Below are 24405 nucleotides of genomic sequence, written 5' to 3'. Positions count from 1 at the left end.
TTACCGATGCTCTTCCTTTCTCTGTGTGGATTCAAGCCTAGGTCTTGGATTCAAGCTTTAGTCTAGGATGCTAATTTGGCCTGAAAGACTCCCTTTAGTGTTTCCTTTAGGGCAGGTATGCTGGGGACGAATGCTCTATGTCTGTTTATCCGAAAATCTCTTAATTTCTTCTTTACTTTGAAAAGATAATTTTGCTAGTTAAGAATTCTTAGGTGACAGCTTTTGTTCTTTGAGCACTTTGATGCCATCCTGTTGCCTTCTGGCTTCTATTTCTGATCAAAAATGAGCTGTTGATCTTATAGAGCAGTGGTCCCCAACCTTTTTGCCACCAGAGACTGGTTTTGTGGAAGACAATTTTTCGATGGACTGGGGCGGAGGGGAGGCGCTGCTTTGGGGATGAAACTGTTCCACCTCTTCATCAGGCATTAGATCCTCATAAGGAGCACACAACCTACATTCCCTGCTTGCGCAGTTCACAGTACAGTTTGAGCTCCTATGAGGATCTGATGCTGCCGCTGATCTCACAGGAGAGGGAAGCTGATCAGGCAGTGCTGCTCGCCAGGAGCCGCTCACCTTCTGCTGTGTGGCCCAGTTCCCAACAGGGGTTGGGGACCCCTGCTCTAGAGGATCCCTTGTACATGATGAGTTGCTGCTCTCTTCCTGCTTCTAAGATTCTTGGCAGGTCTTGGTGTGCTCTCTTGGAGTTCATTCTACTTGGAATTTGTGGAGCTCTTTGGATGTGGAAATTAATGTTTTATGAAGTCAGGAAAGTTTTTGCCCTTTGTTTTTCAAATATTCTTTCTGCCTTCCCCCTTTTCAACATTTATATTGTTATGCTTGATATTATTCCATAGTTCTCGGAGGTCCTGTTTCTTTTTCTTTATTCCTTTTCATTTCCGTTCTTCATACTGAATAATCTCTCTTAATTTATCTTTCAGTTCAGCGATTCTTTATATTCCCCCTGCTCAGATCAGCCATTAGCTCTTCTTGGGAATTTTACATTCCAGCTCTTGTACTTTAAAACTAGTGCATTTCTATTTGGTTATTTTTAAAAATAATTTTTATCTCTGTATTGGCATTCTGTATTTGAGTAGATATCATTCTGAAGCTTTCCTTTGCTTCTTCCAGTATGGTTTCTTAAGTTCTTGGAACATATTTAAAACAGCCAATTCAAAGTTTTGGCCTCCTTCAGGGACAGTTACTATTAATTTTTTTTAATGGGCCATACTTTGTTATTTCTTGGCACGTCTCATTTTTGTTTTTGAAAGCTAGACCTTTAACAGTATATAACATGACAGGTGTGGAAATGAGATTCCCCCCTCCCCTGGATTTGCTGTTGCTGCTTGTTGTTTGTTGTTTGCATAGTGATTTTTCTGGACCAATCCTGTAAACATCCTCCATTCTCTGTTGTATGTGGCCATGGAAATCTCTGCTCAGTGCCAGCTGTTGACCAGTTACAGATTTCCTTGAACTCCGTGCCTGGAACTGTGTGCCAGGAATGAGTGTGCCTCCCAGTCTTTACTCAGGGGCTCTGTGTGCACACTGGGCACATCCAGTCCAGTGCTCACCAGAGCCTCCCCAGCCTTTACCTGCTGCTTGTGCAAAGTGTCCAGGAGGTGCAAACTTGGGGTCCTTCCTAGGAATTTCCTGAGTGTGTTCCTAGCCACCAGTGTGGCACTGTGTATTGGTGGCCTGCTGTCAGGTTGGTGTGAAAGTAATTGCAGTTTTTGCCGTCAGAAGTAATAACAAAACTTGCAATTACTTTTGCACCCACCTAATAGATTCCCAGAGTGTGCAGGAATTTTTCAAAACCCCTGTTGACATCCCCTTCCTCAGCTTTTCCTTTAAATGTTTTCATTATTCTGTTGTTCACCCCAGCTAGTAGCCACTGTGCTTGTAATTGTTTTCTACTATTTTCTCCCAGGGTAAAAGGTTTTGCACCAGGTGAACTCCAAGTGGGGTTAAATACAGACAGTCCTCTAAATGGGGTCTTCTAGGCATCTCCAGATAGGTCAAAAAATAATTCTTTGGGCATGGGGACTTGAAAGAACTCCAGCCTTGTCATACCCTCCAGGCTGCTGGCTCTCATTGCAATTGTGGGCTGTCCATTTTCAAGGCTAGGGCAGAGCTGGGGAGGGTAGTGGGACCAGGCAAGTTAGAATGTCACCAGCATCTTGAATGTTACAAAGTGATCTTTCTTGCTGAGAGTCAGCAGTTTTTCTTGAATAGGTACTCCTGGATGCCTTGAGCCTTTGGTATCAGTAAGAGTTCTGAAAAAAATGATTTTGACAGTTTTTGCTGTTTTTTAAAATTGCTTTTACGGAAGAGAGAATTTTCAGAGGCCCTTTTTTGCTGACTTCAGCCCATATACGTTTGTGCTCTTCTGTATGTTTTGTGCTCACACATGTGCATATTAAACAACAAACTATTGTAAATTGGGGTGCAGGAATATGGTGGAGCAGGTGCTGAGTGAGGGCTGCGGGTTGGATGGGACCGTACCAGCCTGGGGCTGGACAGGTGCCTGAGGCTCCTTGGGTGTTAGCGCCATGGGAGTCAGGAACTCGGCCCTGCAACTTTGTGTCTCCCACTGTAGGGCTGCCAGGCACCCAGCTGTGCCCAGATGGATGGGACAGAGACCCGGCAGCGGAGGCTGGACAGTTGTGGCAAGCCAGGGGAGCTGGGGCTTCCTCACTCCCTCAGCACAGGAGGACTCCCTGGAGCCTCAGAAGATGGAGCTCTCAGGACCCCTGAGAGCCAAAGTGTGACCCACAAGCCACTGGAGGCTGAGCCTAGCAGGGAGACCGCTTGGTCCATAGGCCTTCAGGTGACCGTGCCCTTCATGTTTGCGGGCCTGGGACTGTCCTGGGCCGGCATGCTTCTGGACTATTTCCAGGTAAGAGGGAACTAAATAGGGACAGGGAGGGGGACACTGCCAAACATCACCTATAGAGTAGGCAGCTGCATGTCAGGTTGAGCTTAAAGGTTGTTGGGCAATCCTCTCAAAAAGCCATTTTTTTTCCCTGTATATTGGGCAAGATTCTTTTAGTCTCTGGTGACAGAGACTAAATTTAACCCAAGTTAATCTTCAGTAGACAATTTATTAGCCCATATGATTGATGTAGAACAAAACGTACTTAATCATTTCCCTTCTGATGTACTTTGAAGTTTAACACAGTTGACTGACTGTGTCAGTCAACTACTGCTGCCATAACAAAGTCCCACACACTGGGGGGGCTTAACAACAGACATTTATTTTTGCACAGTTCTAGAGGCTGGAAGTCCAAGATCAAGGCGTTGGCAGCACTGGTTTCTCCTGCGGCCTCTCTCTTTGGCTTGCAGATGGCTGCCTCCTCTCCGTGTCTTCACGTGATCTTTCCCCTGTGCATGTCTCTGTCCTAATCCCTTTTCCTAAGAGGACACCCATCAGATTGGGTTAGGGACCCCCGTAATGACCTCATTTTAATTTAATTACCTCTTAAAGGCCGTGTCTCTAATTACAGTCTCATTCTGAGGTACTGGGTGCTAGGACTTCAACATTTGAATTTTTGCAGGGACATAATTTAGCCTATAACCACTTTAAAAAATGCTGCAGTGAATCATCTTGACATAAATCATTTTATACATCTCTGAATAAATTGATAGGATAACTTGTTGCGAGTAGAATTACTGGGCAAAGAGCATGTGCGTTTGTGGCTTTAATGGAGATCACCAAATCTTTTGCTTAGTGGTGCGCGGTTCCAACCCACAGACCCTGACCCAGCGACAGATGAGACACGTACATTAACACAGATATTTTGCCTGTCAGTTCAGCTAAGGGGCTCTGCTCTGAGTCTGCAGCATGGCCCCATAAGCCAGCAGAAGTTCGTATTTATTTACTACAGATTAAATGACAAAGGCTTTGAGTCATCACACCTGTGGGTAATTAATCTGGTCGCCCTCCACCAGAGAGAGCAGTCCTACAGATGATCAAAGGTTTGTCTTAGAACCACATGAGTAAACAAGCTATTTAGATAAACTCCCCCACATTCCCTTGTTATTTGCTCTTCTGCTATCAACTCAAAGAGGATTAGGCTGCCTTCAGCCAAATCTTTTACTGAAGCTATGCAACACCCCAGCCTTCCAAGAAAGTTTGTGACTATTTCCTATAACTATCTTTATAATTTTTCCCACCACCCTGACTGAACTCCCACATCGTGGTAGAATGTCGTACTTCCTCCACACCACAGGGAAATGCTTGTTCCCAACACTCACCAACACAGGTTTTTTCAGCCTTTCTGATCTTTAGTAATCTGCTAGCTGGAAATTGCATTTCATTGTATTTAATTTCTCTCGATGCCTAACAAGTTATCCCAAAACTCACGCATTATATTAAGTATGTGTGTATCCCAATAATACACACATGCTTCATATAATAGCATGTATTATCTCGTGGTTACTGTGGGTAAAGAATCCAGATGAAGTTTAGCTGGCTTTTCTGCTTCATGGTCTCTTCTGAGACTGGGGCAACAGCCCAGCTCACTTAGAGGGTGACATTCCTGGCAGATACTGGACTGCGAGCCTCAGTTCCTCACTGCTGTTGCCCACAGGCCCCCTGAGGTCCTCTCCATGTGGACGTCTCTAGCATGGTGCCCGCCTCATCAGGGTATAGTCCAAGACGGAAAAAGAGTCTGCTGGTGAGACAGACATCACTGTCCTCTGTAACCTAGTCATAGAAGTGGCATGACATTGCTTCTATTGGTGAGAATCAGGTCACCAGGTTCAGCCACATTCCAGGGGAAGCAACTGGCTAAGAGCATCAGTACCAGGAGGTGGTCGGGGGCCTTCCTCAAGGGCTGCTGCCTGCTGTGGTCATTATAGTGTGATCTGTGCTTCTTATTACAAGTGAGAGAGGTTGAGGATCTTGGTATTTCTATTTATATTCTTTGCTCATATTTCTATTGAGTATTTTCCTGTTCTCTCATTGACACCTAGGGGCTTTGTATATATTAAGGAAATTGGTTGTTTCATTGTGATGTGAATTATAAATGTTTCCTATTTTTTCCCCACGTATCTTTTGACTTTGCTTTTGGTGGCTTTTTGCTGAGCACTCATTTTTTAAAATGCAGTCTCAGTCATCTTTCTTCTAAGGCTCTGAGCCTATGCCCTCCTTAGAAACAGAAGCTGCTTTTTATACAGGTGCCCATCTGCCCACATGCGTGCACAGGGCAGCACATATTAGAGACTAGGTATGTGTTCCCATGAAGAAGAAAAACTCTCTGCTACAAGTGTGCCTTCTTTCCATTGCAAATATGAGAGGTTCAAAGTGGATGTACACAGCTGTCATACCGGTCTGCATTGGTTTGTTGGCTGGTTAGTGTTCAGTTCGGTGCAAACATTTCAAAACTGGAAGCTTTTCATTACAGTGCTTATATTCAGTTCCTCTATAAAACTCAGACGATTTGGCAACATGTGGTTTATGTGTCAGTTTTATATTGCTGTGTTCCAAATTACCACAAATTTAGCAGCTTAAAACTGCATGCATTGATTAGCTCATAGTTCTGTAAGGCAAAGTGCAGGCATGGTGTGGCTGGGATCTCTGCTCAGGGTCTCAACAGCTGAAATCCACATGTTGGCCAGGATGCGTTCTCTTCATGAGGCTCTGGGGGAACATGTACTTCTAAGCGTATTCTGTCTTCAGAACTCACCTCCTGGTGCTGTGTTCCTCCCTGAGGTTGAAGGACTGCAGATCCATTTCCTTGCTGGCTGTCAGCCAGGGGCTGCACTTCACTTCTCCAGGCCACTCCTGTGTCTTGCCATGTGGCCCTGCCATCTTCAAAGGCAGCAGTGGAGACACCTCCCTTGGGTGAAATCCCTCTCTGACTTCAGGAAGCACCTGTTCCCTTTAAAGGGTTTACCTGATGAGGCCAAGCTAATCCAAGTTAATCTTTCTGAAATTCCACCAGGACTCCTCACTGGAATGCGTGGAGCAGGCAGGAATGCCAGCAGTCTCCAGAAATTGATCCAGTCCTGGGCTCCGTGGGTGGGCTGGGATGAGCATTGTGTGCATGTGCTGGGAAGAACGGGGGTCTCCAGGCAGGCTGTGGCCTTACAGAGACACGGAGCAATCTAGAAAGGCCAGGAGGGCAAGAGGGCTGACTGGAGAGGCATTCCGTGTGGGCGTGTGGGCAGAGAGAGAAGACTGGGAGTGCAGGAGGAGATGAGGGCAGCCTGTTTTGATTGCCTCCTCTTTACTCTGCTGGTGAGGATGCGGGGGTCCTGTCCTAGGGTTATGGGGATGGTGGACACTCAACACCTGGCTCTGGACAGGTGGGGACCACGGCAATTTGTCAGTCCTCATGCCAATCACCCAGGCAGGAGGACGTCACACACCTTGTAGGGCCACTGGGAGCAGAGTGAGCCAGCAGGGGATGTAGGGGGCAAGATTTGTCATAACAAGAGAGTGGGAAACCCACCCTCCATTCCTGACTATTTGCGTTAATTCCACAGGGTGGCAGAAACTGACGCGAACTCCTCAGGGATGTGGAGGGACAGTTCCTGCCCTGAGATAAGGAGTCTCTTGGGCTGGGAACCTCGTCCATAGGAGCAGAGTCAGGAGGGGAACGCACTACTCACAGCGTCTTTGCTTTCTCCAGGTGTCGAGGCAGCACTTCGGAGTTTTAGGCCTTACCCCACCATTGACCCCTTGATGCCTTGGTGCCAGCTTAAGCCTTGATGGTGACTGAGACTTCCAGGGAATAGAAGAGCCTCTCCAGGAAGCAGCGTAGACCCTTGGCCAGGAGAGAGAGTGCCATGTGGTGCCCTTGAAAAGTGAAAAGTGTCTGCTTTGTGTCCAGGAAGGGGTTTGGTGGCCTGGGTATGGGGAGTATGTGTCCTTGGGGCGGGGGGGGGGGGTTGGATCCGGCTTAATCAGTGTCTGTGACAGTGGTGACACCCAGTGGAGGTCCCTTTGCCTCCTGTCACTTCATCAGAGTTCTTTGAGGGGCCCATGTGCCTCCTGCTAACCCTGGCTGCCTGTGGCCCACCCGGGAAGTAGGGGCTCCACTGGGTGCTTCCTACAGAGCTGGTGCTCTGTATTTCAAGAAGGAAATGAGGGCCTTGGCCACCGTTGCCATGCCTGAACCTTAGAGAGGATCAGGAGTGACTGTCTGAGGCCTTGTGTGTGGCTGTAGTGTATGTGTAGGCATTTGTTACCCTGTTCTTATTGTGTGTGTCAGTGAGGCAGAAAATTCCCAGAGCTCTCTACCCCCAAGTGGGGCAGCTTCGAGGCCCTGGGCCAAGAGCCTGTGCACAAGTGCAGAGGGAGCGCCAGCAGGTCAGGGTGCCCATGCTGTAGATTGCCTGATGCTTGGCCACTGTGCTGACCCTTGGAGGTTTGCTGCTTCTCAGGGACTTCCTGGTTAAGATAGGAAGCAGCAGCCTTCCCCTGAGCTCCCTCACATATTACATGGCAGCACCCTCCGTGAAGCCTATAGCTCCCACCATGAATGGCCAGCCCATCTCAAGGGCCTTGGGTAGTCAAGGGGCCTAGGGAGGGGTGACTCCTCTGGCACCATGGCATCTGGCAAAGGACTGAGGACAGGGGAGACCACCCCTCCTGCAGGTGGCATATGCCAGGGGGCCCAGGTTTGGCTCCATTCTATTTTTAAGGAGACCTCAGTAGCCGCACTGAGCTTGGGGGTGCCACATGTGAAGGCATAATGGGTAGTGGAAATGGAGGGTCACAGGCACAGCATCTGTGAGAACCTATGCTTCCAGGAGAGCCCAGCGTGTGTCCAGCAGCTGCTTCTCTGATGGTGCACAGTACAGGGTGGAGGAGAGCATTTCCCTGGATCCACAGCCCCTAGACAACTTATGGCCATCAGCCTCTAGACTCCAGGGCTTGAGGGGAAGTTGCTAATGCCCCTCTCTTCCATGAAGGCGTTTCTGGGGGCACTAATAGGAGTGACTGCTGATTTTAACTTGGGCAGATCCTAGAACCTTTTGTTGGAGTGGCCCGTTTGAGTTGGCTTGCTTTGCAGATGACAGCATAAATGGGCATAAGTAAAATTTGTAGATGAGAAATATGTTGCTTCCAGAACCCAAAAGGAAAGTGGCAAAGGGACCTCCACTGGGTGTCATCACTGTCACAGGCACCCAAAGGTCCGGAACGCAAAAGGAACTAAAAGATGTTAGAGACTTGTATTAATGTTGTGGATGCTGAGAGGGTTAATAGCTCTTTTGTTGCAGTGTTGGGGATGGAACGGCTCTCAGTTTACCAAATATTTTTCAGGCGTTTAACCAAGGTGCCAGGCCTCACACCACATGTGGGGTGATGGCCCCTGCTCTCGTTGTGAGTACCTTTGTGAGTTACTTGTATGCCTTAATTAGTGGGTCAAAGGAGCCTGGAGGAAGGCATCGTCAGTGTAATATAACTGTGTTCCTGAGAAAGGCAGATGCAGGGGAGACCTTGGCCACATGACTGTGTGTGATGGCAGAGCTGTGGAGGTCCCCATGGGGAGCCTGGAAAAGATATCTAGTGTCCCTTTAGAGGTGAAGGCCAACTGTGTCTGAGAGGCTGGTGAAATAGACACTGAACAGAATGTATTAACCAAGTCTATAGCAGCAAAGTACCAGTTGATTTGGATGGAGTCAGTGATTTCTGTAATATTCGGTGCTGGATGTGGGGTCTGAATGGACAGGGTCACGGCATTAAGGTGGTGGTAATCCACCAGGAGGCACCCTTTCGTTCTCTGCAGGTTTAGGAATGAGCCAAATTGCCCTGTGTAAAGGAGAGGCAGGGGGATTGACGTACCCTGTTTAAGTCTTGCATAATAAGTTTCCCTCCTTGAAGGTGCTGTTGTAATTTGCATTGGGTGGTATTAACTGTTTTAATGGGGAGCAGGGGAGGGTCTGTGGGGTCTCATCTTGTCAAGCCAATTTGTAAGTCAGACCAGGTGGCAGGAGTGCCAGGGAGCACACGCCAGACTCACACCAGCCTGTAGTCAGTTAATGGTAGTTCTCGTCATGGGGGCAAAAACAGCCCTTTAGGGTGGGAGGAGATGACAGAGCCCAAGAGAGATAGCAACTGGCAGTTGCATCCCAGCTGACTGTTAGGGCTTGTTAGCAAGCAAAGAGCAGGCAGGGAGAGCTGGCCAGGTGTCCTCAGTCACGGTGGGCCCATCTGTTCGTGAGCCAGTTATGGTCACCTCCTCTTCACCTCATTGGTGAGGGAGGGGGGTCTCACCCTTGGGTTAAGGGTATGGTGGACCCTTGACACCCAGCCCTGGGCAAGTGAGGGCCACAGCAGTTCGTTCATTCATTCATTCATTCATTCACTCATTCAGGCAGCATATACTATGTACCTGTGCCAGGCAGACAGTCCTGCCCTCATGCCGCTCACACAGCAGGTGCTGGGGTCAACGTTGATAGCAGTGAGGGCTGTGTGCTCCAGCAAATGGTGGGAGCGGCCCTGTGGAGGGAGGCCAAGAAGATCCCCTTTCCCCAGGGGGAGGTGTTGCAGGGGAGGCAAGAGAGGCTGCTTGGAGACAGTGCGTGAGCAGGCCAGCCTGGCAGGGGGTGGACAAGTCTTTCATCTCCACCTGTGGGTGGTTTCTGCCAGTCGAGATCAGAAGCAGAAAATAAAGAAGAACCTTAAGAGTTATTTAAAATTTAATTGACCTGATCTGTGAGATCTGAACAAGATGGGGGAAGAATTCATGCCTGTTAGAATGACCATCTGGCTGAGAACCTGCCGAGGGTCAGGGTGACCCTGAGAAATGAATTGGATGCTGCGTTGGAAACTGCTTCTGGTAAATGAGCAGTTCCTGCTGCAGCGTCAGAAATGTACTCCAGAGCCCCTGCCCACGCTGTGTGGACCCTCCCCTAAAAACACACGCCAGTAAGAACGAGGCGGTGGGCAGAGATCAGTGGTCCTCAGTGTTCTGATCCTGTGGTCTTTGTGGGGTCTGGGCGGCCTGTTGCAGAAGCCCCTCAGGTGGTCCTGGTGCCCCTGATGGGTGAGCACCACTGATCTTGTGCCACTTGCTCATGCTGTGGGCTGTGGGGTGGACTGGAGGCCCAGAGGTCACACAGAAACCGCCGGACCCAGCTTCCACCTGGTGCTCCATGTAGCTGGAATCTATTTCAAGCTCTCAGATTTTTATGCTGTGCTACTGAGCTATTTTTAAAACCACACTCTTGATTTTCTGGATTATAACTCAGTGAGCTGTGTTGACATGTTTTGTTCTCAGGTTTTCACAGGAAAGTCATTTTTCTTATATAATTACATTATTTGCTTTTGATGACAGTTTTTCTTGATTTATAAAAGGAAATAATCACAATTGTCAGAATAGACAGAAAATTATAAAATAAAGATTACTTATGAACCCACCACCCAAAGGCAACTACTGTTAGCATTTTGGTATATATCCTTCTGAATGTTTCACAGTGCATGCACGTGTGTGTGTGTGTGTGTGTGTGTGTGTGTGTGTGTGTGTATCTTACTCAATTTTTTTTTTTTTTTTTTGAGACAGAGTTTCGCTTTTGTTTTCCAGGCTGGAGTGTAATGGCATGATCTCAGCTCACTGCAACCTCCGCCTCCTGGGTTCAAGCAATTCTGGTGCCTCAGCCTCCCGAGTTGCTGGGATTACAGGCGTGTGCCACCATGCCCAGCTAATTTTTGTATTACTAGTAGAGATGAGGTTTCTCCATGTTGGTCAAACTGGTCTCGAACTCCTGACCTCAGGTGATCTGCCTGCCTCGGCCTCCCAAAGTGCTGGGATTACAGGGGTGAGCCACTGCGCCTGGTCTCTCACTCAATTTTTAAACAGATTTGAGAAACATTTTTGTAATGTTTTGTAACTTACTTGATCAGACACCTCTTTCTAGATGAGAGTATGCAAATAGTTTATTTCTGCATCTCCTGTGCTGATGAGGATGGTTCCAGGATTCACTGTGTATGATTATAAGTTGTGCGATGATGTTCGACCATGTCCAAAACTATGACAACACTGAGAGGTACTGACACCTGAAGGAAGTGATCACCTGTCTGGGGTCTTCTCAGCTGTGTGCCTTGGGAACGTGCATCCCACAGCAGACCTTGAGCAGCCAGAGAAACTAGGCCAGCCTGGAGGACTCTGTCTTTAACCAGGTGATGCCTTTAAACCAGTAACCTTCTGCAACACTTCTCTCAGAGTCAGGCCATTTCTCTCTGCCTCCTGCCGGTTCAATCTCCTGTTTGAACAAACTGATCCTAACCATGGATGACGGACAGTGATGGGGTTGGCAGGCAGGAGTGGCAGCCCAGAAGCTGAGGGTCTTGGCCTGCCTTTGACACTAACTTGCTGTGTGATCTTGGGGAAACTGTTCATTTTCTTCGTTTGCAAAACAGAATGCTGTAGTTCCTGTGAACATCCCAGGGCTGTTGTGAAAATGATAGAATGTGAGAGAGCTCTGAGAATTACAGACTGCTGCACAAGGGAACAAACGGGCATTCCTTCATTCATTTGCAGTGACTGAGTGTTTGCATGTGGCCAAGTCTGCTCTGTGCCCTCGTTATGCCCTGGGTTTCCTTCAGAGCATTTGTCACAGATCATCATTTCTTTCTCTCTTCTTTTTTTTTGACTATCTGATAACCTGTGTTTGTTCTGCTCACAGTGTACCCTGGCATTTAGGGTGGAGGCTGGCAAATACTAATCCCTAAGTACTGATCTGTGGAGTGGAGCCATGGAGAATCCCCAAGATTGTAGCAGTGAGAAGGGCTCTGTTCTCAGGAAGGGTGCATGCCAGGGAGGGAGAGCAGATACACCTGCATTTCATGCTTCTGTTATGCGTAAGTGGGACCTGTCTTCAGAGAGGTTCAGAGAGTACATTGGGAATTCTGGGGAAATAACTGTTAGGCTCTGGCTGAGAGGAGGTGCCTCAGCTGGCCACAAGGCCTAGCAGATGTTTGGCCTGGGTGATGTGTCGGCCCACAGCAGAGGGGAGGAGCATGGGCATGGCCCCCATGAGGGTCGTGAGAAGTTCCCTCTGCTGCTGCAGCATATGACCGTGTACTAGAAAGGAGGAGGATCACGTGGATGTGTCTTTCCAGATTGCAAGGGGTCCAGATGCCCCTTTCTCAGGCTGTGTGTTGACTGCCATGGAGGATGTGCAAGCAAGCACCATCCTCATAGTGCCCCTGTGGGTTGTGCCTGTGAAGAGCACACACTGGTTTTGTGGGGAGATAGGTTAGAGGGACAAAGGGCTGTGGCGAAGGCAGCGTCTGTGGGCGGGAGTGGGGGACAACTGTGGGAGAGGTATGGGCACATGCAGAGTGAATGTGGGACTGAGGTGGTCGGGGCTCAGAGTGAGGCTTGCATTTCTGGCAGAACCTTTCCTTGAGGCAGGCCACTTGCGAGAGGCAGGCTTGGAAGTGGCAGTCCTGAGAGACTGGCAGAGTGAGACACGTGCTCATCCCTACCAGGGCTTAGGTATATGGTCTGAAAGCTCGGAGGAGAGGTCTGGGCTGTGAGAAGTTTGGGAGTTGCTACATCTGAAATAGCGAGATCACGGGAAGAGATTCCCCAAATGCAGTTAACTACGGCTGCATAACAAAGGACACCAAAGCTTAGCAGTTTGTTTAAAGCCAATTATTGTTTGATGCGGAATCCACAGGTTGGGCAGGGCCTGGTGAGAAGAACCTTCTGCTCTGCACTGTGGCTGTTGGGCCAGCCCAAGATGGCGCACTCGTGTGCAAGGCTGGGCTGTGGGCAAGACCCTGGCTTACGGCCTCTACCTGTGACCACGTGGTCTTCCTCACAGCAGAGTAACTGGGAGCATGAGCAGCCCAAGAGATAGGACATAGAAGTTGTCAGTTTCTTAAGATCCACACCCAGAAACTGCCACAGCGTCTCTTCCACTTTGTTCTCTCGGTTAAGCTGTGGGGACAGAGGGGAGAGGGGGCAGAAACTCTAGCTCTCAGTGGGAATTGTGCTGGATTTTAGGGCCCATTATGCATTGGTCCTACGATTGGGTTGAAAATATCTGTTGAATGAATGAGTAAATGAAGGGTGTGCACAAAGATTCAGTCCAAGGAATATTGGGGGCACGAGGGGAACAGGTGCTGGAGAAATTCATCTGGAGTTCGGTTGCAGGGACAGCCTTGGGGAGGCCGGTAGGATCCACACTGGGGAGGGCAGTGGACTCCAGGCTGGGGTCTGCACTTGAGCCTGGGATAGGCTGTCCAACGGGAGAACCAGATAAGGTGCCCACTAGGGTGACAGTTTAGGGATGGGAGTGGAAGTGAGGCCTAGACCTGACCACAGCCCTGGGTTCAGCCGATGTGAGTCTGACCCCCAGCTTCGGGCTTCTGCCTGCCCCAGCCTGCCCTCAGGCCTGAACATTCTGTTCCTGGTGCCTGTGGAATGCACAGAGGACACACCCAACAACAGAACCCCAGGAGTCAGAAGTGGCTTCCCAGCCCCTTCTTCTCTGGGTGAGGTGGGGTCAGCAGGGCCAGTCTCACCTTTGTAGCTGAAGAAAGTGAGGTCACTTTGGAAGCATTTTTATGAGTCTTCCATGCCATGGAGGGAGAACAGGGCTGCGTTTTTTTCTGTGAACACAGCTTCCTGTGGCCATGAACCCCCTGGCTGGACACAACTCGAGATGACCCAGGGTGTGGCTTTCTGCTTGGAGACCCACAGACTGTTGGCCTTGAGGAATAAAACTTGAGGTCTGTAGAGTTGGCCCGAGGAGGCAGTCCCTCTGTGCTGATATCTCCCCAGGCCCTCCTCTGCCAGGAGGGGAACAGCCCAGGACACTTGTACAGGGCGAGGTGGCAGCAGACCTCTGTGTGGGCACTCACCAAGGCCAGGCCCCACGTACGCTCCAGCTCTGTCCAGCCCAAGCCAGTATGGACTGGCCTGCTGGGCTGCTGATTGCTGGGCTGCTGATTGCTGTCAAGGCCGGTGTGGAGGGACCATGAGCCTCCATGGCAGGCCGGCAGAGGGAGGTCCAGGCGGACACACAGCCACTGTCTGAGGAGAGCCTGACCTTCAGGGAGGGACAGCAGAGTCTCCGTAATGAGGCCCTGAGTCACACTGGCCTTTGTTCCTCACTCATCTGTGCTGGCCCTCGGCCAAGGGGCCGTTGGGGAGCTTTCTGCAGGCGCACGGCACCTGGCGACTGAGAAGCTTCTGTTTGTGTGAACTTCTTGGGAACAGCGTCCTGGTGTGGGCCAGGAGGAGAGGACTGGAGCACCCCAGGCTCCGACTTCGTGCTCCTGGGATCGTGTTGCGTTGCCTGGCCATGGTGGTCACCCAGCTGAATCTGGAGTTTTGCTTTCGGGGCAAGAAGCTGCGAGGCTTCAGCTGTGAGCTCACCCGGTCCCCACATGGGGTCTTGCCTGAGTCTTTCTTCACCATCATGTGCCAGGTCGTGGTGCCCATTCTGCTGTCCGGCTTGTGCATGATGGCGGCCGGCCTGGTGATGAACACCGTTCAAGTGCGTACTGGGTGTCTGGGTGATCAGGGGTGGGAGACACACAGACCGGGTCTCCTGGCACCACAGACAGGGCAGGCTGGATTCATAAGGGGCCTCCAGAGTGGGACAGCAGCCCTGAACCTGCTCTTGCCGCTTGAGTGTCCCGGGTGTCAGTGAGACTGTCAGGAGGGACCTCCGACACTGAGACCTCAGCATTGGAGATTCACAGAATGATGGAGGTTTGTTAGAACCTTAGCCTACGTGTGCCTCCTCAGCCCAAGGAGCTCAAACCACCTTTCTCCCAGTGCATGTGGGCTCACGAGGCAGGGTCTGCCACTCACCAGTGGAGGGGATTTTTAGTCACACTGTTCTGCCTTGATTTCCCCATCTGTAAAATGGGGATAATGAAAGCCCCCACCTCACAGAATTGTGAGGACCAGATCACTGAGTCTGTGTGCTGTAGGGTAGGGGCATGACCGCTGCAGGCAGAGCTGCGGTGTGCCCAGCCCTCAGCATCCTGGTGTGGTCCCTGGTGAAAAAGGACAAGGTTTGGAGCCCGAGGGTGCAGGTGGGAGGGCAACGGCGGTCTCCCTGCAGTGGAGGCGTGTGCTGAGGGAGATTCGCTTATCACAATCTGTTTCTCCCCTAGCTTGGTTCAGGCAGCGTGTTGGAATCATTGAGAGGTTTGTGCTATCTGTCAGCTGAAGCATTTCGTAGAGTCAGTTTAGAAAAATTGGAAAATATACCCAAGCAATGGAGGAAGGCTGTCCCCTCATCTCTATCACCGCTGCTGTGGACCTTTCAAGACAATTTTCTATGTACATGTGAACATATACATATATGGTTTATACTATGCAGTTTTGCTTTTTTTTTTTTTTTTTTTTTTTTTTTTTTTTTTTTTTTTTGAGATGGAGTCTTGCCCTGTCGCCCAGGCTGGAATGTAATGACGCAATCTTGGCTCACTGCAACCTTTGCCTCCTAGGTTCAAATGATTCTCCTGCCTCAATTCCCAAGTAGCTGGGATTACAGGCACCCACCACCATGCCCAGCTAATTTTTTTTGGATTTTTAGTAGAGATGGGGTGTCACCATGTTGGCCAGGCTGGTCTCGAACTCCTGATCTTGTGATCCACCCACCTCAGTCTCCCAAAGTGCTGGGATTACAGGCGTGAGCCACCGTGCCTGGCCTGCAGTTTTGCTTTTTAATCTGTAAATGTAAATTTAAACTTTCAATCCACGAGGACACCCCAAATAGTGTTTCATGTTCCTGAGTGTACGCAGCACCTCCTTCCTAATGGCGACTCAGCGTCTGTCTGTGCCCCTGCTCCAAGTTGGAGAGGGACAGCCTGTACCCACCAGGCCACCCAGGCTCCTAATGTGAGCTCACGATACCTCCCAGGCAGCTTCTGCTTGCTCGTCTCAGTTGATGGGACACTCATCCTCTTTTGGGACTAGGGTGGCCTTTTGCCTCCTGGCCAGCCCCCCATTAGAAAGCCTGTGTTTCTGTGGGCTTGCAACCTGAATACCCACTTCTTCCCCCAGTAGCCTCACCCTAGAGCTGTGCTTATCGCTCCTTCCCTGAGACCACCCAGTTGATGCTGGGGAGAGAGACTGTCAGGCATTCCGGAGGGCTAGGCAGGGAGTGGAGGCCACAAGCAGGTCTTTGCCTTGAAGGAAGAGGGAGCAGTCATTCTTCTTAGAGGTCAGGGGATCTGCAGAGGAGCAGGACAATTTGATTTGGACTTTAAAGGTAATGTAGCAATTTCCAGGATGCCCTGAAAAGACGTGAATATTCCAAGCAGAGGGATTTATGTGCAAAGATATGGGCGAATGATAGTGTGCATTTGTGGAAAGTGAGGGACGGGGTGGCTGCTGTCATGGGGAAAGGGACACTGGGCAGGAATGAGGAGCTCTGTCTGCTATGCTCAGAGGGTGTGCTGTGCACTGAGTGTAGCAGGTATTTGCTTTATGTTAAAATGAGTGTCTTGCTGGTTTTATTGAAGGGTAGCATAGACACGTAGGAGAGGACACAATTTCTGTGTGCGTCTCCATGGACCACCTCAAGGTACAGGGGCCGTTGCAGCCCCACCTGGGGCATCCTCAGCAGAGCCCCAGCAGAGTCCTCTGTGCTCAGCTGTCTCAGCCCCACCTCTGACTCCAGCGCTGTGGGTTTGCATTGACTGTTCTTGTCATGTGCTTATGTGTCTTTGGGGTTCATAGGACTTATGCGTTAGGTATACTCAGGAGAGGAGTTGGCAGTGAAGGGTTGCAGGTGGCTGAGTGATGGGGTCATACTTGTGCCACAAAACTCACCCCAGGCAGTGGTGTCAAAGATGACCCCGAGGGTGAGGCTGGAGGAGCAGGGAAGAGCTGGGGGACTGTGGGCAGAGTTCAGAGCCCCTCAAGTGCAAGAATCATTATTTCTGATGATTTCAGCCTCCCCAGTGACTGATATAGGCATCTTTAAAGTGTTGCTGGAGAGGGCGGTGGCAGAATTTAAAACTTGTGATGACTTGAATGTCAGATTGGAGAAAAGAAGGCGTTGAGTCCTGGCTGGCAGAGCAGGAAGGACACGGGTGGCGAGGAGAAGTTTGGAGATTTGGGATTTGAGGTGCTTGTGGGGTGTTCAACCAGAGTTGGATGGGCAGATCTTATGCTCACAGAGGCTTCCGAGCTGTAGACATTGGGGGGCACCCACGCAAGCCCAGGGTGTCAGTCAGTGTATTTGCTGTTGGCTGCAGGTAACAGGAGAACTAACTCAAAGGGACTTTAAAAACAAAGACACTTATTATCTCTGTAAAGAAGTCTAGAGATAGGACAGAATTGTTAATTACTGGATTAACTGTGTCACCCAGCATTTTTTCACTTTACATTTGTATCAGTTTGCTAGGACTGCCATTAAAAAAAACCACAGAGCAGGTAGCTGAAACAACAGAAACTGATTTTTTTCCACAATTCCAGAGGCCAGAAGTCTGAGATGAAAGTGTTGGCAGGGTTGGTTTTTGAGCTTTGCAGATGGCCCTGTGTCTTCACATGGTCTCCCCTCTGTACATGTCTAGGTCCAGATTTCCTCCTCTAGTGAGGATGCCACTCATGCTGGGCTAGGACCCACCCTCATGACTGCATTTCAACTTAATTATCTCATTAAAGACAGTCTCTCCAAATACAGTCATGTTTTGGTACTAAGCATGAGGACTTCACCATATGAGTTTTGGGGGACACAGTTCAGCCAGTGTCCATAGACTTTGGTCCCATCATGGTTGTGTGATACCCAGTGTGACCAGACAGGACTTCTCAGATCTCACTTGACCAGAGTCATAGCAACCGCTGGCAAGGAGGATAGGACCACCATGCATCAGGATTCAGCTTCCACCCCGTCTCCCACCTAGGCTGCCTGCTGAAAGCCTCGGGAGCATGGAGCAGGTGGGGTGGCTGCTGGAAGATAGTGCTGGGTGGGCAGTGGAAGGGTACTCGAGCTGCCGAAGGGAGAGGGTGTGGGGAGAAAGGAGAACTGAAGAGAAAGCAGGAAGGAAGGTCAGTATTAACATGGTCAGGTGGAGGAAGAGGGGTCGAGACTGGGTGGATAGTGAGGTGGGCACAGGACTGGGGGCTGGAGGTTCAGAGGCCAGGGGAAAGGGTGCAGAGCTGTGCCTGTCAGCAGGTGCTTTATCCGTGCAGGGGCCGGGGGACAGTGCCACCTGCAGGGAGAGCAGCAGATGGGGCTTACTCATCAGGAGGCCACCAGGCAAGGTGTCCTCCCATGCCTCAAAGGTGTCGTCACTTCCTTTGGGGAGACAGTGAGAGCCATAGGGCTGTAGCACTGAGGGTGATGGGTGAGGACAGGCATTTGTCAAAGTAGTAGTGCTGGGAGAGCAGGAGGAAGGCTGCTGGGTGGGGCAGGCTGAAAGGAGGGGTTTGCTGTGACTTTGGGGTTGGTGGGTGCCGGGTCTTGGGTATAGGCAGAGAGAGTGCCCATGAGCACATTGGGCTCCACAGGAGGCTAGGAAGAGTGTGGGTGGTGGTGCCCGAAGGCCAGCTGGGAAGTACGTGATGGTCTTGGTTCCTCTGCTGAGGACAGAGGCCCACCCTATGGTGGGTGGAGGGGTGTGCAGGCTGAGAGGACAACTGCACAGAGCTGTGGCCAGATGCCACCAGGAGACTGTGAGGCATGGGAGGACACCTTGCCTGGTGGCGTTGTTTTCTTCTCAAGTTTTAAGAGAGGGCAAACTCAGGACTCCACCAGAGCTGGAACTGGATTCTGAATTCCACGGCCCGGTAGATAAGGTACAGGAAGAAACTAAACAGTGCTCATCTTCCTTGGTCTGAGAGCAGAAAGGAGTCTTAAAGGGCCTCTGGCCTGATCTCTTCACCTTCACGCCTGGTCAAGCCTGTTGCTGGGCAGCTTGTGGATGATGGTCCAAGTCCCTAGAGGCTGAGTGGGTTTGCACATCTTTACACAGCTCTTGCCTTGTAGGGGAGGGACAGGGCCTAGATCCCAGGCCACCTTTCTCCTTGATGACAAAGCAGGGATTTGTTTCCAGGTCTAGAATTCCAAAACCAGGAGAAGCTTCTAGTGTTAGGCGTCAAAGATCTCTGCAGCAGCCAGACAGGCAAAATAAATCAGTAGGATCAGATGGGGCATTAAAACTGATTTAGGGGAACATCTAATTGCACGTTAAACCGTTAAGAATTGTTTTCACCTCTACCAATAAGTGTTTTCCATTTTCCTTGAAGCATGAATCCCTTTCATCTGTCTTTGAAGTTATTGATTTTTCTACATTTAATGGGATAGAGGCATATTCTATGTTTTTAAAAACCCCGAGCCCCACAGGGTGCTCAGTGGCAGCTTGCACGCAGTCCCTGGACCTGGGGGCAGAGGGAGGCAGGGCCTGCATGGCCTGTGTGAAGATCCTGGATCCCCAATAGAGGCAGGGCCCTTCCTCAGTCTGGCCGTCTTGCAGGTGTTTGTAGGCCTCCCCATTCATGAGAAATTCCCCAACTTTCTCGTCCAGAACCCATGCATGCCTCTACAGAACACAGTGCAGAGCACATGCAGCATGGCTGCCACCCGCTGGCCTCCAGCCTGGCCCAGCCTGCAGAGTGCTTACGGCCACTGATGCTGATTCAGTGAACAGCACTAAAAAGGTTTTCACAGCTTCATTTATTTCTGTTTAGTTTAAAGTCATTTAAGAAACAACTTAGTCCTATGTGATCATTTTATAGGGAGTGAAAAGTGACTTGCTGAAGGTTCTCTCAAGAAATTTCCAGAGATTTGCTGATGTGTGTGTTTGGCTTATCTCCTTACTCTTTCCCTACCAGCACTGGCCTGTGTTTGTGGAGGTGAAAGACCTTTTGACGTTGGTGCCGCCCCTGGTGGGCTTGAAGGGGAACCTGGAGATGACACTGGCATCCAGACTCTCCACAGCTGTAAGTGGACATCTGGACATTTGAGGCGGCCACAACGTGGGGCAGACCACCTGGTCTCCCCTGGCTCGTGGGTGGTGGGTTGGATTTTCCAAAACAATGGATATTTCTGGGTTTTGTTACCTCATGATGCTGTCCCTGGTCCCTCTCCCAGCCCAACACCCTGGCTTTCCACTACCAAACTGGATGACTGAGGGATGTGCACAACCCTGCGTGCCCCCGTTCCTCCTTTGACCTAAATGTCAGTGTGTGCCATGTGCCCCGAGTCTGCACACCACTCTCCCACCCGCATCCACCTGGACCCTGAGCTCAGCCCCATCACACATTCACACAGAAGACACGACAAGCAATGCAGACCTGATGGAGGAGGGTTCCATGGAGGAGACAGGAAGGGTTTGTCACCCAGGTTAACCTTCCTCAGTGGCTTCTACTCCCCAGAATGGCTCCCTGAATGCTTGATCGCTGGAGGTGTCTTCTCTGGGCACTTGAACCAACACAGTTCCTAGCTTTGCCAGCTCTTCTCACACCTTCCCAGCTATCCCAGGAGACTGAAGCTTTTTCCCTTCTACTACACAGAATGGTTTCTCCCTTTCTCTGATGCCCATATGATATCCTGTAGGTGACAAAGACTGTGGCAAGAGGAGGCTGTGGTGTGTTCAAGGAACTGAGAGGACAGCAACATAGCTAGAGAGCAGAGGGCAGATGGGGTGGGGGCAGGGGGCTGCCGAACATGAGGCTGAAGAGATAGGTGAGGTGTGAGTGGCCCAACAGTGGCCCCGAAGATAACCAGGTCCTGGTCTTGGAACCTGTGGATGTTAACTTATAGGGGAGAGGCCTTTGCAGAAGTGACTAAGAGAAGCCCCTTGGGATGGGAGATTGTCATGGATTATCCAGATAGACCCAGTATAACCACAGGGGTCCTTATAGAGGGGAACAGAGAGACATTTCAGACAGGAAAAAAGGCCATGTGATGGAAGCAGCATAAAAGAGGAAAGATCATGTGCTCCTGGCTTTGATGATGGAGGAAGGGCCATGAGCCAAGGGATGGAGCTCTGTGTGCTGGGAAAGAGAAGGAGACAGATTCTCCCCTAGAGCTTCCAGAGAGAGTGAGGTTTTGATTTTGGCCCCGTAAGACTCATTTCAGACTCCTGTCCTCCAGAACTGTAAGAGGATGGATTTCTTTTGTTTTAAACCACTAAGTTTGTTGTAACAGCAAGAGGAAACTAACACATCATGTGGAGCCTTGTGGGATGTGGAAATGTCTGAGCAGCTGGTAACATGATGCAGCCACACACATGCACACACAACTCGTGTGTATACATGCATATATGTGTGCACAATTGTTTTGGTCAGTGTTTGGGAGGGAAAAAAATATTGGTAGTAATCTCTGCCATGGAGGCATTTCAGGTGTTTGTTTCGTAGTACTTAACTGCATTTTTTTTTTTTTTTTTTTTGAGACAGTTTTGCTGTGTCACTCAGGCTGGAGTCCAGTGGCATGATCTTGGCTCACTGCATCCCCTGCCTCCTGGGCTCAAGTGATTCTCATGCCTAAGCCTCCAGAGTAGCTGGATTACAGGTGTGTGCCAGCACACCCGGCCAATTTTTGTATTTTTAGCAGAGGCCTGGTTTCACCAAGTTGGTCGGGTTGGTCTTGAACTCCTGACCTCAAGTGACCTCCCAAACTGCTGGGATTATACGCATGAGCCACTGTGCCCAGCCCGTAACTACATTTTAAACACTTCTCTACAATGATCATATCTTAGTGTTTTAATTCTCTTAAAATATGTAAAACATGAGAGGAAAAAAGAACTATTAATGTAATTCTTGAACTCCTGACCTCATGATCCACCCGCCTCGGCCTCCCGAAGTGCTGGGATTACAGGCGTGAGCCACCGCACCTGGCCATATTAATGTAATTCATTACAACAGTCTCAAAGGAGAATAGACACATTATTATCACAGTAGAACCTTCAAAGGTTTTACTTCTTTTTTTTTTTTGAGATGGGGTCTTGCTCATCGCCCAGGCTGGAGTGCAGTGGCGCGATCTCGGCTCACTGCAAGCTCTGCCTCCTGGGTTCATGCCATTCTCCTGTCTCAGCCTCCCGAGTAGCTGGGACTACAGGCGCCTGCCACCACGCCTGGCTAATTTTTTATATTTTCAGTAGAGACGGGGTTTCACTGTGTTAGCCAGGATGGTCTCAATATCCTGACCTCGTGATCCGCCCGCCTCGGCCTCCCAAAGTGCTGGGATTACAGGTGTGAGCCACCGCACCCGGCCTCAAAGGTTTTACTTTGTTATTTTTTTCAAAAAAATCAGTCTTAAGGTATAAATTGATAACAATAAAAACAGAGGGTTTAAGTGTGCGGGTCAATGACTTTTGACGAATACATACACCTTTGTAGCTATGACACTAGTTGAGACACAGAACATCTCCATCTCCCTGGGAAGTTCTTGTCACTGTTGCAGCCCACTCCCCTACTCCATACCGGACCCTCTGATCTACCTTCGATCTCCATCTATTAATTTTTCCTTCAACTCCCATATGTGACTTACAAAGATACTCTTAATGCAACTTGAAACAGAAGAATATTTTATTTATGTTGTTCTGTGTATTCTGGCTAGTATAATAAACTAGGAAAAGAAAATAAGAGTCTTAAATATTGGAAAGGAAGACAAAAACTTATGTTGGAAGACAAAAACTTATGTTATTAGTGATATGCTTACCTTCTTGGAAAATCTGAGCAAATCACTTAGAAAACTGTAAAACAAACAGTAAAGTGGGCCAGTTTCAAAACATCTAAATGAAATAAAGTATATACATTAACATACATAAACTTGTCTCTATATACTCCTGTTCACACTGGAAATAGTCGTTTATAAAGTATAATTTAAAAAGAGATTCCCTTCAAACTATTAACCAGTTTTTAAATAGTTTCAGAATGATCCTCAAAACACAATGGGCAAAACCTACACAAATAAACTACAAAGCTTTATAAAGAGAAATAAAAATTTGGAGAGAGGTGAAGTTCCTGAATGTCAAAAGTCAATGTTGTAAAGTTATCAATTCTCTTTCTTTTAGCTTATAAAATTAATACAAATTTTTCTAATAACTAGTGATGGTGAGCATGAATGTGCTTATTGGCTGTTTGTACGTCTTCTTTGGAAAACTGTTCAAGTCCTTTACTCAGTTTTTAATTAGTTTTCTTGGTTGTTCTGTTGTTGAGTTGTAGTTCCTCATATTTCTGAATATTAATCTCTTATCAGTATATGCTTGGCAAATATTTTCTCCAGTTCTGTAGGATACCTTTTTGCCTTATGTCCTTTAATGCACAGAAGTTTTTAATTTTCATGTAGTTCATCTATTTTTGCTTTTGTCACCTGTGCTTTTGGTGTCATATCCAAGAAATCATTGCCAAGTCTAATGCCTTGAAACTTTTTGTGTATGTTTTCTTTTGATTACTTTTGTAGTTTGAATTCTTGTTTAGGTCTTTGATTCATTTCGAGTTTATTTTTGTACATGGTGTAACATAAGCATCCAACTTCATTCTTTTGCATGTGGATATTTGGTTTTCCCAGCTCCATTTTTTTGAAGACTGTCCTTTTCCCGTTGAATGTCCATGGCACCCTTGTCATTTGACCGTATATTCGAGGGTTTATTTCCAGGATATTTTATTCCATTGATCTCTATGCCTGTCTTTATACCACACCATTCAGATTACTGTAGTTTTGTAATAAGTTTTGAAGTCATGAAGTATGAGACCTCCAACCTTGTTCTTTCTTGAGATTGTTTGGGCTATTCAGGGTCCCTTAAATTCCATAGGAATTTATGAATGTATTTTTCTATTTCATCAAAATACAGCATTTAGTTCTTGTTTGTTTGCTTGTTTTGAGACAGGGTCACCCAGGCTGGGGTGCAATGGCATGAACATGGCTTACTGTACCCTCTGCCTCCCAGGCTCAGGTGATCTTCCTACCTCAGCCTCCTGAGTAGCTGGGACCACAGGCATGAACAACTGCACCCAGCTAATTTTTGTATTTTTTGTAGAGACAGGATTTCACCGTGTTGCCCAGGCTGGTCTCAAACTCCTGAGCTCAAGCTGTTTGCCCACTTTGGCCTCCCAAAGTGCTGGGATTACAGGCGTGAGTCACTGTGCTGGCCAGCATTTAGTTTTTTTGCTTAAATATTTTAATGTTTAGGTGTTGATGAGATTGTATTAAATTTGTAGACTCTTCAGCTAGTATTGACATCTTTCTTTTTCTTTCTTTCTTTTTTTTTTTTTTTTGAGATGGAGTTTCGCTCCATCGCCCAGGCTGGAGTACAGTCGCGCGATCTCAGCTCACTGCAACCTCCACCTCCCAGATTCAAACAATTCTCCTGCCTCAGCCTCCCAAGTAGCTGGGATTACAGGCACCTGCCACCATGCCTGGCTAATTTTTGTATTTGTAATAGAGTTGGGGTTTCACCATGTTGGCCAGGCTGGTCTTGAACTCCTGACCTCAAGTGATCCACCTGCCTCAACCTCCCAAAGTGCTGGGATTACA

At 48.9% G+C, this 24405-nt stretch overlaps 1 protein-coding gene across 3 annotated transcripts in view; it reads left to right on the top strand.

The window, feature by feature from the left end:
• SLC41A3 (solute carrier family 41 member 3) overlaps positions 1-24405 on the top strand; it is a 74866-nt gene that overhangs the window by 13354 nt on the left and 37107 nt on the right. For 2 of the 3 annotated variants that reach the window (XM_030942421.1, XM_030942425.1), the window contains exons 2-3: positions 2594-2893; positions 19758-19865. In XM_030942421.1, the coding sequence (XP_030798281.1) occupies positions 2621-2893; positions 19758-19865 (381 nt within the window). In that variant the 5' untranslated portion in view covers positions 2594-2620. Of the gene's footprint in view, positions 1-2593; positions 2894-10954; positions 11129-19757; positions 19866-24405 lie in introns of those variants that run through there. The other variant, XM_030942429.1, reaches the window with a different exon arrangement.

Source organism: Rhinopithecus roxellana, chromosome 1, assembly GCF_007565055.1.
Source record: "Rhinopithecus roxellana isolate Shanxi Qingling chromosome 1, ASM756505v1, whole genome shotgun sequence".
NCBI classification, from domain to species: Eukaryota; Metazoa; Chordata; class Mammalia; order Primates; family Cercopithecidae; genus Rhinopithecus; species Rhinopithecus roxellana.
The sequence above is the reverse complement of the archived record's forward strand: the minus strand, read 5'-3'. Positions and strand labels throughout refer to the sequence as shown.